The sequence below is a fragment of the Gigantopelta aegis genome, chromosome 11, assembly GCF_016097555.1.
Source record: "Gigantopelta aegis isolate Gae_Host chromosome 11, Gae_host_genome, whole genome shotgun sequence".
Taxonomy (NCBI): Eukaryota; Metazoa; Mollusca; class Gastropoda; order Neomphalida; family Peltospiridae; genus Gigantopelta; species Gigantopelta aegis.
In genome coordinates, this window is record NC_054709.1 from 13,201,702 (window position 1) to 13,217,346 (window position 15,645).

The 15,645-nt window shown below is 42.7% G+C and overlaps 1 protein-coding gene across 1 annotated transcript; it reads right to left on the reverse strand.

Annotated features, from left to right (window-relative positions):
• Nucleotides 1–2,840: 2,840 nt before the first annotated feature.
• On the reverse strand, nt 2,841–12,250 carry LOC121385026 (nuclear envelope integral membrane protein 1-like). Its single transcript, XM_041515561.1, has 5 exons — nt 12,073–12,250; nt 10,088–10,177; nt 8,269–8,341; nt 6,224–6,317; nt 2,841–3,191 (listed from the first exon to the last, which is right to left on the reverse strand). Exons 1-5 carry the CDS (start codon nt 12,248–12,250, stop codon nt 2,841–2,843), a joined length of 786 nt encoding a protein of 261 aa, XP_041371495.1.
• Between the last annotated feature and the right edge of the window lie 3,395 nt (nt 12,251–15,645).

Genomic DNA, 15,645 nt, shown 5'->3' on the forward strand with positions numbered 1-15,645 from the left:
GTACGGGTGCACACTCAAAATTTGACAAGGTACGACGTCAACTGGACTATCGAAGATCGAGGAAGGCTGATTGCTTGGCTTCAGGATGGCAATACGCAAAGAAATGTTGCTGTGAGACTTGGTGTCAGTCAGAGTTCGTTGGCCGACTGTGGCAGCGGTACCAAGCAACGAATTCTGTTCGAAATCGTCCACGTTCGGGAAGACCCCGAAGCACTACAAATAGAGAGGACCACTACATCACCAATATGGCTCTACGTCAACGCACAACCACTGCACGCCGATTACGTGACAATCTGCGGACTGCGACTGGAACTCGAGTGTCTGATCAAACCATACACAATCGTCTGAGAGCCAATAATCTACGCTGCCGTCGCCAGGCTGTTCGACCACCACTCCTACCACGTCACAGAACGGCCAGACGTCACTGGTGCACACTTCAACTGCGGTGGCAACGTGTTCAGTAGTGCTGCAACGATAAACCGGTATACCGGTATACCGCGATAATTGATCAGCTCGATACGAACTGCGGTACAGTTTTGCGTACCGCGATTTTTTTTCCTTGTAACTTATTTGATTTGAAATAGGCAAACAAACAAACAAAAACCACATCATTTTATTAATTGGTGATGACAGGAAATGTAACAATCACGTCAAGCGTAGTCGGCTTACTTGTTGGCATACGAAGTGATAGGTCGGTTATACTTGGTTCTAACTTCTAAACAAAACGTGTCAAAAGTCCAGTGAAAATAACCAATTAACGATAATTACAAATAAATGTTTTGTTACTTACACATTATCATTCGTTGTTCATTTACGTTGGAATACGGCTACGGCTATCATCTTCAAAGAAATAAACCAACAAATGAGAATCACACTTCGCTGTTTTTCACTGAACTCGGAATACTTCGGCCGATCGTTCAAAATACCTAGGCTAATAACCTCGGCTCTGGGTTCGGTCGATCTGGCGAAACATTGTGACTCAATACGTACATTTCCATGTTAAGAGAGCAGCAACGGAAAAGCCCGATAGTAAGGATTTCCGAATGTGACAATTTATGAATAGTTTGACCATTAACAGTCTGGAGCTCCACGCGGTAAGACGTGTTTGTTTCGCTTGTGCACACTGCACGTGCTTTCGTGTGCTCGACTTTGGGGGTCCTCATTTCGTTGTTTTTGTCAGCGAAATGAAGTTTTCTACTGGAATGTATGCGGCCACTGGAACTGATTAAACGCTGGAACGCTTCTCATTTCGACAGCCTGCACCACCAGGTTGGATTCTTTTTTAGCGAGATTCCTTGCTTCCACGTCATTTCTCCGTCTGACTGTCGACAGGTTTTTTTCGTGACTCGTATGACGGCCATTCTGCAGAACGCCACGGTTGTTCGCGTTTAGTCTCTACATGTCCGAGCCTGTCCTAGCAGTACTGGAAGATTGACCGCCCCACTCTAAGAAGAAATAGGAAGCGGGGTCGGCCCCTACTACTCTTTTTCTAGACTTTACCTTGCTTTATAGTGATATCATCTCGTATCATCTGGAGTCGGGCCCGTCCGCACCACTATACCAACCCATGACGACTGGACTATACCCTAGTCTGATACTCTCTCTCGTTCAGACAGATCCGGCTTCTCAAGATCTGTATTTCAGCACAGCAGTACACCTTCAACGTCTATCAACTGTCAATCTAGGGGTTTTCTTGACGGGATGCAACCTATCTCGTCCCTTTAAGCTGTGCACCCAAACGGCCTTAACGAGGCCACTCGCGTGGACATATCGATCAGACTTTAAACTTTTAGATCTGCGTTCAAAATTTTATGTCCAAATTACTTTTTTTTTTTTTAAATATTATTAAATAGTCCAATCCTCTCTTCTTTAATTTTGGACTTTATTTCTAAAATGCTCCAAATTATATAAATATTCGGCCGAGCAGTCAATTCTTTTTTATTTTTGGATTGTAACCTTTTTTTCTTTCTTTTTTACTAATTGCTATTTTCAAAATTCTGCCCATTTTCATCCCCCCCCCTCCCCCCCCCATCCCGAGTCAGGCCACCGATCTTATCGGAGGTCGGACTCGGGATGGGCGTGTTCGAAACCCTAGTGGTATATGGACACGTTAAATTAGTTATCATCATCATCATCATCAATAGTTTGACACCGTCACGCCAGTGTTCTAGTAGACTAGTATTGTGTTAAAAAATAAAACTATGGCCTAAAACATTTAGCCTGACAGCTGAAACTAATAAAGATCATTAAAAAGTTATGCCTTCTATTTTCATTAAAAAAACCCCAACCCATAAATAATATCAATTATATTGCAATACATATTGCAATACAGTTTCTTATATCGCAATATATCGCAATACGGTTTTGACCGTATCGTTGCACCCCTACTGTGTAATGTCTGATTAGACAACACTGATTTAAGGTTTAACAATCGGTTACTGTCCTTGAAATTTGCAACGTTAATCAGTTCTATCATAAAAAGCTGCTGCAAAACTGATCCGCAAACGTTACGGCATTTTGATCATTACTGGGTATTTCTGATGCCACATAACCATAAATAAAATGTGTTGAGTGCGTCGTTAAATAAAACGTTTCCTTCCTTCCTTTCTTACTGGGTATTTATTTTGTTATTAATATTATTGGTACAAAATTACCGTCACAAGATAATCTGAATTTCCATGTCTGTGGTTAGCAGTATCCTGTCACTATCACTCATGCCTGAAATATTTAAAATTAAGTGCGGCAAAGTAAAATTTAAAAAATAGGAAAAACTAGACCTGTATAGGACGGAGACCAGAAAGTAGAAAAAAGTAGGACAGTCTGAATTAAAATAAGTTTGCTTACCTCAATCTTTTAAACAGGAGTGTAACTTTTTTCGGAAAATTATGCACCGACAGCATAACAATAATAATCGCTACGGAGGCTTCGGGAAGCTGTGTTCCTGAGTAAACTAAACACAGGGCAGTGCCCTGTAATATCCATCGCACGAGGTCCAATGTCCTCGGGTTTGTCACGGGACCGAATTTGTACACCACAGCGAAACTGATGAATCCGAAGACGACGATGTATCCCACGACGTACTGCCAGTAGTCCTTTAGGATGACCTGTAGCTCCGTCTGGATGAACTTGATGCAGTAGAGAAACACAGAGCCTCCGATCATGCCGATGAGATAAGTCAGTCGACGCACTGTCTGCAAATAACGTAACAGTCACTGAAAAGTTAACTCAATTCGAAGGAAAGAAGGAAGGAAGGAAATGTTTTATTTAACGATGCACTCAACACATTTTATTTACGGTTATATGGCATCAGACATGGTTAAGGACCACACATATATTGAGAGAGGAAACCCGCTGTCGCCACTTCATGGGCTACTCTTTTCGATTAACAGCAAGGGATCTTTTATATGCACCATCCCACAGACAGGATAGTACATACCACGGCCTTTGCTATATACCATTCGTCTTGCACTGGCTGGAACGAGAAATAGCCCAATGGGTCCACTGACAGGGATCGATCCCAGACCGGCCGCGCGACACGCAACTTTCACAGATTGTTACAGGGTGGGATGTACATGTAGCTTAGTGTTAAAGCGCTTGCTTGATGTGTGGTCAGTTTAAGATTGATCCCCGTCGACGGGCCCATTGGGTTTGTTCTCGTTCCAGCCAGTGCAAGACGACTGGTATATCAAAGGCCGTGGTATGTGCTATCCCTGTCTGTGGGATGGTGCATATAAAAGATCCCTTGCTACTAATATTTGACATCCAATAGCCAATGATTAATAAATCAATGGTGTTGTTAAACAAAATCAAAAAAACAAAACCAACAGATCATTACACAATTTTAAAACAATAAACACTAACAGTTAGAACAGAAATAAAAGAAAATTTAAAGTTAATGATGTTTATCAACACCAATAGAGCACATTGGGCTATTACAGAGATATCATTAATATCAGGGCTAAATATTTGCGCCAGTATTCGCACAAGTATAAAACATCCGAATCTATTTGGATTTGCATGAAATATTTCCAAAAATTTATTAAATTGAATAATCAGTGAGTAAAACATTATCGAATTAACAAAATAAAATAAATTTAAAAAATAGTCTGGTTATCAAGCTTCAGTTTAAACTGGCTTCAAAAGCATAGCATACATTCGAATCTGTGCATGTTCGAAACAGTGGTTTATCGAGACTAGTCTGGCCTGGAGTCAAGCAGTGGTTGGCCCATTTCTATGAACAAAATTGCCAACGAAGAGAACCGAAAGGAACATGTTTTTTCAGTTCTTACATAATAACAATAGAGTTAGACAGTAATTAAGTGTTCCCAAATTTAGTAATACATCAAACATTTCTATGTTAGTTTGCTGATATTATGTTCCTAACCTTAAATTACCTGCTCTTTTAATAAATATATCTTTTTGTCGGTTGTGGAAATGTGCTTCAGTAATATCCATACAAACATTAAACCAATGCGCAAAATACATCGGCAAAAGTATCCCATGCGCTGTTTATGAATAAGCAATCTTCGAAAAGTAATGGGCTGCGTTCAGCCAGACCGAGCGGGAAAACGTCCGCCAGACTGGTTTGTGCGGTTCACGGTAAACCAAATGGCCACATTGGAAATCAATCAAATAGTTTGCGAATGTTAGCAAAATGTTTGCTGGGTGAACTTGGGGCTGGTAAGACACCTAAAAAAACATTGACTGTAAAGAAAAAATGGAACAAACAACTAAAAAAAACCTTACTGTTATTTTTTTTGCTTTTTTTGCTTTAAAATTGGATAAACTGTTACTGACAAATTGGTGATTCTTTCCAATAAATAGTAAGGATTGTTGTTTTTTCAATCCATATATACTATATATCTATATACTAACACTTGATAAAGTGCTGTGAAAATGTTTAGAATCGGAGGATTCCCGTGGACTGCTTCCATGGGAATCCACATGGATTCTCGTGAATTTTTAGCCCTGAATATGCAGTTGCCGGCAAATTTTTGCCGCCTATTTAATAAATGTTTTGATATGTATATAATTTAAATTTAAAAAAAAACTTTCTGACTGAATGTTAGTATTTTTACATAATTTGTGCATGCTGATAACCTTCTGATATGTGTTGGAAAGTTCACCCCTGGTTGGATAATACAGCTAATTTACTATATAGCTAATTTAATAAACCAATGAAATTACATCATTCCTAAGTTTCTATACTGACTTGTTTAGTTTACACAGGGCTTCTAGATTATGGTAGCCCCACTCCAATGGCTAGTGATATTCAATGTTGGGCAAGTAAATAACTACTACTGCCATGCCAGATAGGGCTTCTAGATTATGGTAGTCCCACTCCCATGGCTAGTGATATTCAGTGTTGGGCTAGTAAATAACTACTATTGCCATGCCCGATGGCTAGTGATTTTTTTGGGGTTAAATGTTGCAGTTTATTTTGTAAATATGAATACCCTGCCCCCACCCCACCCACACACCTACCCTCCAATGTTAGTGTTTTTAAGCTCTATCTCCCCCTCTTTAGGTGACATATTCCATTATTACTATTATTTAGTAAAATTGTATTAACTTAAAGTAAAATACTGGTAGTGAATGTTTTATCATGGCTAGTAAATTTTAAAAATCACTGATCCCATGGCTAGTGGATTTTATAAAAATTCTAGAAGCCCTGAGTTTACGTAACTTTGATTCAGATGGTAACAGCCACCTATAACTTCATTTTCACCTTTTATATCTATTCACTCAATTAGAGATCAAATATCTGGTCATTTTTGACACATAATCTTGGTGCCCGGCTAACTTGCCTTTATGGCCTAATTTTTGTTATTAAACCGAATGAAACCGTGCCCCTAACCCCCCAAATTGGCAAAAGCAATCAGCAATCAGCAATCAGCAATCAGCAATGCTGTGGAGTTTTTAGTTCTCCACGGCACTTTTTGGCCGTGGACTATATTTAGAGCTTTTTCAATGGCATGGTTTTTTGCCATGGACAGTTTCATAATTGCAGGGGTTGTCCCCCCCCCCCCCCCCCCCCCCACAAATAAAATTTGACACTTGCTCATGAAAATGAGGAATGGAAATTTCCAATAGAAAACATTAGTTTAGAAATTTTGGGACAAAATTTTAAAACAAACTACAAAATGAATAATAATAAAACATTTTTACAAATATAAGATCATTCCTAACTGCTAATTAATACAAACAAGTGTGGGAAGAATACCTGAGGTAGAAAACGGCTGATGACAAACAAAGCAATAAGAACTGATGCCAAGATTCCCACAGACACGCCAGTCGTGTAATGTAGTGCAGTGTTTCTGAAATACACAAATTACAATAGATTTATATACTGTATTCAGGGATTAAGAAGCAATAAGAACCATCGTCAATATTCCCACAGACACGCCAGTCGTGTAATGTAGTGCAGTGTTTCTGAAATACACAAATTACAATAGATTTATATACTGTATTCAGGGATTAAGAAGCAATAAGAACCATCGTCAATATTCCCACAGACATGCCAGTCGTGTAGTGTAGTGCAGTGTTTCTGAAATACACAAATTACAATAGATTTATATACTGTATTCAGGGATTAATAAGCAATAAGAACCATCGTCAATATTCCCACAGACATGCCAGTCGTGTAATGTAGTGCGTGTTGTCTGAATACACAAATTACAATAGATTTATATACTGTATTCAGGGATTAAGAAGCAATAAGAACCATCGTCAATATTCCCACAGACATGCCAGTCGTGTAATGTAGTGCAGTGTTTCTGAAATACACAAATTACAATAGATTTATATACTGTATTCAGGGATTAATAAGCAATAAAACCATCGTCAATATTCCCACAAGACATGGCAGTCGTGTAATGTAGTGCAGTGTTTCTGAAATACACAAATTACAATAGATTTATATACTGTATTCAGGGATTAAGAAGCAATAAGAACCATCGTCAATATTCCCACAGACATGCCAGTCGTGTAGTGTAGTGCAGTGTTTCTGAAATACACAAATTACAATAGATTTATATACTGTATTCAGGGATTAAGAAGCAATAAGAACCATCGTCAATATTCCCACAGACACGCCAGTCGTGTAGTGTAGTGCAGTGTTTCTGAAATACACAAATTACAATAGATTTATATACTGTATTCAGGGATTAAGAAGCAATAAGAACCATCGTCAATATTCCCACAGACATGCCAGTCGTGTAGTGTAGTGCGTGTTTTCTGAATACACAATTACAATAGATTTATATACTGTATTCAGGGATTAAGAAGCAATAAGAACCATCGTCAATATTCCCACAGACATGCCAGTCGTGTAATGTAGTGCAGTGTTTCTGAAATACACAAATTACAATAGATTTATATACTGTATTCAGGGATTAAGAAGCAATAAGAACCATCGTCAATATTCCCACAGACATGCCAGTCGTGTAGTGTAGTGCAGTGTTTCTGAAATACACAAATTACAATAGATTTATATACTGTATTCAGGATTAAGAAGCAATAAGAACCATCGTCAATATCCCCACAACATGCCAGTCGTGTATGTAGTGCAGTGTTTCTGAAATACACAAATTACAATAGATTTATATACTGTATTCAGGGATTAAGAAGCAATAAGAACCATCGTCAATATTCCCACAGACATGCCAGTCGTGTAATGTAGTGCAGTGTTTCTGAAATACACAAATTACAATAGATTTATATACTGTATTCAGGGATTAAGAAGCAATAGAACCACGTCAATATTCCCACAGACATGCCATCGTGTAATGTAGTGCAGTGTTTCTCTGAAATACACAAATTACAATAGATTTATATACTGTATCAGGATTAAGAAGCAATAAGAACCATCGTCAATATTCCCACAGACACGCCAGTCGTGTAATGTAGTGCAGTGTTTCTGAAATACACAAATTACAATAGATTTATATACTGTATTCAGGGATTAAGAAGCAATAAGAACCATCGTCAATATTCCCACAGACATGCCAGTCGTGTAATGTAGTTCCTTTATTTATTTCATAGTAATATATATTAATTATTAATCTATTATCAAATATGTTGAATCTATCTTTCTATTCATCATTTAATATCCTTACATTAAATTTGTTTGTAATTTTAAATTCAATTCATGGACTCCCCTTTATTACAAATAATTGTTTTTATCCATCCCATGAACATCATTATTGGTGGTGAATTTACCATAGGTATCTTCTAAATCAAACTTTTAGAAACTGTTATGCACTTTACCTGCTCCATGAGTCTGCACAAAAGAAGATGACAATTCCAACCACGACATAGGCCACGTACCACAGTTCAGGATCTGAAACCAGAACAATCAACACTGGTTATTTTATACAAAACCGCTGTGTGTACACAGGCATCCAAAATGAACATAGTGCCTGGTAATCCACGTATACATTACAATAAATTACAGGCCTGGCACCCATTTTACACTTTGGGGGCATTTTCACTATTGTTCAGGGCACTTTTCTGTTTCATTAACCTTCTAACTACTGCAGGCGAGATATCTCGCCTGGCGTTACGCCAGTCGACATACTGTACACTGTATACAGTGCATTCCCCAATTCACTATTTCCCGCCGTTTTGCACACAACACTAACCGGAAGCGATTTATTAACAGGAATCAAAAGTCAACTCAGCTTCCTGTCTTTGAAAATAGATTTTTCACACTGTAAAATGCCTTGAAATTTTGAGTTCAAAAAGTGATTTTCGCTAGACAACAATGGCGGCACATCGCAGTCATTTCAGGATGGATAGCTGATCGTGACAGCTAATTTATAATAAATTTGATTATTTTACCAACAGTGAAAATCACCATTTATTGGGATATGAATCATAGTTCGTTTTTTTTTAAAAACATTCTGGTCAGAAAGCCACTGTTACTGGGAATAATGGACATAAATACTGGACAGCTGGCCACAAATGCCTGTAAGTAAACACAACTTTATCGATTTTTTGCCTAATTTTAATCCACAATAACTGATCTAAAATAACATAAAAATTTGAAAAATACACGAAAATAATACTTACTGATTCAAATATGACCTTTATTATATTTGTTTATACAACATCTAAGTGAATATATGTGAGTAAAAATTATAAACTTGTACCCACTCAACATGGTTTTTGTCAAAAATTAATCCAGTAACTAGTCTAAAGGTTAAAGAAATAAAAATATGGAGAAAACTTGAGTGTTTTCTCTTTTATAGATACATTACCTGTCCTCAAACAAGTGCACCTCCCCCCCACGCAAGTGGTCTGGTCCGAACATCCCAACAGCCAATGGGATGGCCTAAATTCTTCTACTGTATACTGCTCTCTAGTTCCGGTCACATGACTGTAACTTCCTTCTTTTTCCATGAGCGCATCGCACGGAGAACAGGAAGCGGGGAGGCCCGGGCGGGATGAATCTTGAGGACAGGTAATGTATCTATAAAAGAGAAACACTCAAGTTTTCTCCATTTCTATAGACATTACCGGTCCTCAAACAAGTGCAGCATTCAACAGATGTGGTGCGGTGCCGAGATCCGTAGATGCTTGTGATAACTCCCCAAACCGGAAAGAGGCTGACTAGTGGAAGAATAAGGCCAACCTTGGTAAAACCCTCCTCCTAGGGATGCCCGTCACAGACCACTGCAGGTGATGTTAGTAACAACAACCAGAATGGTGGCATCCGTCAAGCAGTGGCAGGTACGCGGCTCCTAGAACACATGAAACCAGGAGGCGGAAGCCACATCATCCATGCTGGTTCTGAAAGGGTGGGAAGACGTAGCCACCAGGGGATGCAGGTGTTAGGTAACCCATCACGTATTGAAGTGTTATAGGTTTTCATAAACAAGCGACAAACCTAATGACGGTGCATCCGTCAGAACATTGAAAACAAACAAGACCCCCCCGAAATGTTTTCTGTCTAGTACACCAAAGATCTGTTAGTTCAATAACGACAACCAATAACCACATGCAGTGAAGAGTTAAGGTTATCGAGACAAAAGTTCCGGCACCAGTGCGTGAACTGTGCAAAGAACAAAAGCTAAGCAATCCTCACCTGTCGATTCGGTGGACATCTCGGTATGCAGCCCAGAATCAGACAGAGACATCAACGCCGCGACGAGGAGGGCTTGTATTGTCAACAGGTCTGTGCAGCAACAACCGGACCCAGATGATGGAACCCCTCACGTCTTTTGTGGAGACATCCCTCAGATAATAGTTGGCGAAGATGGAGGTCCGTCGCCCAGAAACAGCAGTGAGGATGTGCTGAATGGATGTGTTGCAATGCAGGGGACATCGTGGCAGCCAAGGCACGAAGTTCATGCGGATTGGAAGCAGACGGAGCAGGTAAAAAACCCTCCTTGCTGATAAGCGGTCAGGATAAGAAGACCGGATCCAGGTCGGCCACCGTGTTCTTGGTACTTATCCCTCAACCGATCTGGTTTACAGGAGAGGAAGGAAAAGTCTTTACGATGTTGTCGAAAAAAAGATCTGGTCCTCTCGATGTACTGGTGCATAGTCCTCTAACAGGCACAACGCCAAGTCCTCAACGTCCGCCGGGACCAACGATAGAGGAGAGGGCCCTGCACATACATACGAGGCGAGGCGCTTGGTCTGGTAACTGATTCTTTGCAATAAAGTTCATGAGTAACCCCAAGTTGACTGCACGCCGATCTCGGTGAAAAACGTACCAAATCGACATCAAGAGCATGAAGTTCTGAGACACGAGGAGCAGCCGTGGCGAAACCGAGTAAAACACAAAAAACACCGTCTTCCGTGTCAAATCTTGCAGGGAAGGGATAGGACTCGCTCGGCTCATAAGGTGCAGTCGATAACGCTCGTAACACCAAATTCAGGTCCCATCTTGGTGGCCGACTGGTAACCGGTGTACTTGATCTTCAAGGCGGAAACCTTTGATCAAATTTTATGGATCTCAGGAATACCCGATAACTTCGTTCCCAGTAGTTACATCACGAAACAGTAGCGATGACCGAAAACGTACCCCGCTGCGATGGTAGACCCTTAAAGAAATCGTTAAAGTGGTCCGCAGATATAGCAAAAAAATCAGCAAGACGATGTATCTGTATCGTACTGAGGTTTGATCTTTTTCCAGTCTAACACACCATCGTCTGGAAAGCAAAGCCCATCTGACGTTGTAAGCCGCATAGTAGATGATCTGTTCGCTTTCAAAAATGGGCCGCCGTAGACTGTTGAGAAAAAAAAAACTTTCTTCCTCATAAACTCTTGGAGATATCAAAGTCCCATACGCGTGCAGTTGGAACAACTGCGGACGTGGATGGTACAGTCTTGACGTGGGATGCAGCAACAGATGCATCCCAGTCTGGCAGCGGGTAAAGGATGTGGATCGGCAAGACGTATTAGATCTGGATACCACATCCTGGATGGCCAACATCGGAGCATGAGCAACAGGCGACAATGGTACAGCTGAAACCTCCTGAAGCACCCTTGGAAGGAGGATTGGTGGATGAAAAAGCGTACGCGTCCATCTGTTCCCAGCTGATGGCCAATGCGTCGAGATCCAGAGCTTCGGGATCCGGCACCGCGGGCTGGGAAACAGTGAAACCCTCACCTCTGATGGTTGAATGGTTGAATCGTGTGGCGAAAAGATCGATGTTTGGTGTCCAAAGTCTGTTGCACACCATCGAAACGCTTCCGGATGGAGCATCCACTCCGTCGGCCTGTGGAGACGACGGCCGGGACAAAGTGGTCGGCTAGTACATTGCAAAACCCCTGGAATATGACGAGCCCGAAGTTGCAACGGAATTTCGTCGACCAGCTTGTAGAGAGCGATAAGTCAACTGCAGCAGACTGCTGGAGTGAGTTCCGCCCTGACGATTGATGTAGAGCCGCCGCGGTCGACTGTCTGTGGCCACCATGAGAGAGGCTTCCGTCAACATCTGTCGCCAATGAAGGATAGCGTAGTAGACTGCCAACAACTCTAACAGGTTGAATGTTGGAGTCCGAGTTCGACGGGAGACCACAGCCCTGAAGTAGTCTGGTTGCTTAGATGGGCTCCCCAACCTTCCAGTGACGCGTCGACGAATAGGTGTTTTGATGAGTGGCTATGAAGGCCCGCCATAGAGACACCTTCTAAGACGTTCGATCGGAGCTGCCCACCACTGCAGGCTGGAGCGTAGATCGTCTGGAGTGAGATGATCAAGTCCGGATTGTTGAAACGAACAAACGGGTTGAGAAACATCTGCAAGCGCCGCAACTGGAGACGACCTCTGGAGTGTTTTTTTTCAAACCTGGGCAGAAACGTTGAGGAGACCCAGGAGCTCTGCCAACCGCGGAAGGTCATTGGAGCGCGGGGTGAGGGCTAGACAATCATGGTCTGGATCTGTTCTCCCAACGGTCTCAAGGAACTTGAACGAGGCCAGGGTCGGGTTCGAAGCCAAAGCGGGCTTGAACTGTAGAGACTGTGGGGGAGCCAGTCGAGATTTTCGAGTTGATAATCCAACCAGCGGCTTGAGAAAGTCCATGATGGAAGCACATGTGCAAGTCAGCCCTGATATTGCTGTGACACTCATCAGGCAATCGTGAGGTATGGGTATAAAGGATATACCTCTGCGTGCGGAAGCGTGACTCGGAGTCGTGATTTTGGTGAACCCAATGGGCTATGGAATCCCAAAGGGCAGGACTTTCCATTGTTGCCGCCCTGTAGCCAAAAAAAGAGGTAGTGAGGAAATGGAGCATCAAAGTGAGGTAGGCGTCTTGAGACTACGGGCAAGCCAAATCCCCGGTCCCTGATCGGGCTGATATCTGCAACTTAACATCTTGAAGGTGGAGGGAAACAGATGCGGCGTTGAAGACGCCAAGTTGTGAATCATTCGCAGCCTGGAGAAATCTTTCTTTGGTACTAGAAAGATGTCCGAGTAAAATCCGGGGTGTTAAGTGTACTTCCGAAGCGCGAAACGGCTCCCTTCTCCACCGCTTGTTGACGGACTCCGTAAACCTTGATTGCGAAACGGAAGCCGCGGTTTGGGTGAAGGGTAAGGGAGGGTGGCAGACCAATTGCAGACTCCCCTTTCTTCGTCGACTGACAAAGGATCTTGGCAAAGTGCTCCAGTTTCGCCAATACGGCGAAAGGCGATTCCACCAGGTCTTTCGACCGGTGGGTACACACCGGAAGCGCAAAAAGAATCGTTGTTCTGTTCAAAACAGGGGCGGGGTAGGTTGAAGCAATTGAGCAGTCCACGAATGTTGGTGGCCAACGTGACAGGCTTCCCCTGGGTCCGAGCGGCGGCCGGTGGTGTTGACGGAAACCTTCGGAAGGTTGCCCCGAAAGGAACCCCCAGCTTTAGAGGTGGTTGTGTGGAATGTAACTTCCGTTTTAGATTCCAATTTGAAATAATTGCAACGCTTGCGTTGCTGTCGATGTTGGGTCCTTTATTGGCTTCACCACCTCAGAAATTTGCCTGCAAATACTTAGTTTTGACCCCGGGTTGAGCAACCTCCTTCTTATCTGAAAAATCCAAAGTGGTTTCTTTAAATAAGCCCTGGCGACGATATGCTTAAAACGAGGAATCGAAGTCACCGAAACGTCAGGAAAGCTAGAATCTGCGCCGATTGCGAAATAGGCGTAGCACCTGCATCTTTTGCCTGGGTGGCCATCGCCGCAAGGAAAAGTCCAAGTAAGATTCAAACAAGCAACTCCCGGGCCCAGTATCCTGGCTTGTACTTGTTTGTCCGTCAAATCCCACGGTTGCGATTCCCAAGACGGTGAAACCTTCATCCAAGGCGGAGTACTCTGTAAAGGTCTGTCAAACACCGGTACATAGGGACCCCAAAGTCGGGGAAGGCGACAAAGACGCTGTTCTTTAAAAGTGCGGTCTAAACCGTCCCACCTCGGATACGGTGACCCGGCAGCCAAGGAACGGATCCCCACATCTTCCGGAGGGGACACAGTGCTATCACGGTGTCGGTCCCTTCTTGGACGGGTTGGTGGATGTGGAAGGACGCAACATGTCAAGACTGCCGCCAAAGCAATCCCTCATATTTCATATGATCAAAGATTCGTTCATAATGCGGAAACCGCTTAGGCGCTGAATCTCCAAAGTCTGAAAGCATCGGCACAGGCTAACATCCGCCGAAACAAATTCACTGGTGAACCGACCGTGGACGGTCCCCGGAACCCTCTGAAAGCGTCAATAAAGGTCGCGTGCGTCCACGGGAAACCCGTAGGGAACGTGGGTCGTGGGGAAGGTACCCCGGCTCCGGTCCCCCGGCCCGCTGCGGAAGATGACTTTGAAGATCGGGGATCCCTTGGAGGCCGGGAACGCCAACTGTTGAGTCGGCTTGTGAGGGTGCGTAGTAACTGAGGCCGTCATCTGAAGTCTTGCATCCTGGAGCCCCCCCCGAAGAGGGGACTTGAACCGGACCGTCCCCAAAACCCGCCGGGGGTTTAAGGCCGCCTTGAGCATAGTCTCTTTCGCATGTAGGTAGCATCGAAGTAAAAATCTGCTTGGAGTCCGCAATTGGGCGAAGATTCCACTTCTGGCTCTCGCCGCGCAACCTTCAAAGTAAAGCCGCGAATCGACAGTAGACGGCCCGAACAAGGTCGCATCCGAGAGAGGCACAAGGAACACGGCAACCCGGAATAATTATGGGGGTCGCCGCCTGCGTGAACTTTTACAGCGTAGGACGCTGTACCCGACCGGAACATTAACATCTGACAGATAATAAGTTTTCAATCTGTGAAAGAAAGAAAAGAAACCATGACACAAACCAAAGCCGGCAACAAAGACCCATTTGCAAAGGCGTCCGAACGACAACCGGGCAAATAAAAACTTTTCATGTAAAACACTTGGCAGTCAAGCGAAATGGCGAAACTAGAAAGGAACGAATAAGGTGGAAAAAAAAAACATTCCACCCTAAAAACCAAAGCCAGCTACAGCGCCTTTTGCAAATGGCGTCCGAACCCGCAAACCGGCATAAAACTTCCAGTAATAAACGTTGAAAGAAGCGAATCGCAAAGAAATACGAACTAAAGAAATTTAAGGTGAAAAAAACATTTCCCCCAAAACACGAATACAAAACCAAAGGCTTTAAAAAAGTTGACTCCAAACAAGCCAAAAAGACGTCCAACCCTTTCGCGAAGAGAAAAGAAGGAAGTTACGTCCATGTGGACCGGAACTAGAGAGAGTATACAGTAGAAGAATTTGCCTCCCATTGGTGTTGGGAGTTCGGCCGACCACTTGGTGGGGGGGAGGTGCACGTTTGAGGAAGGTAAGTCTATAGAAAAAAGGTTTTAAGACCTTTTTTAATAGATGAAGATAAAAGATAAATGTATTTTATTAATTAATAATCCATTTTCCAAGGTTTTTTAAAAGGCAGTTTTTAATTAATTATTGAAAAAGCTTGTTTAATCTCAGGGGGCAACATGGTGGATTTAGGCAAGATGGTGCCAGATACTGGGCATGGTTCCGCACCATGCTAAAAAAGTTTAGAGAAAACACTATTTATTTTACAACTTACTTCTGATCTTAAAATTTAGAGTTTTCTTGTTTGACACGACCCCAGAAGCTGAGTTTTAAAAGGATTCATTAAAAATTCTTCTTTCACTTGAAGCCATGAAGACACTGAATGTGGGGA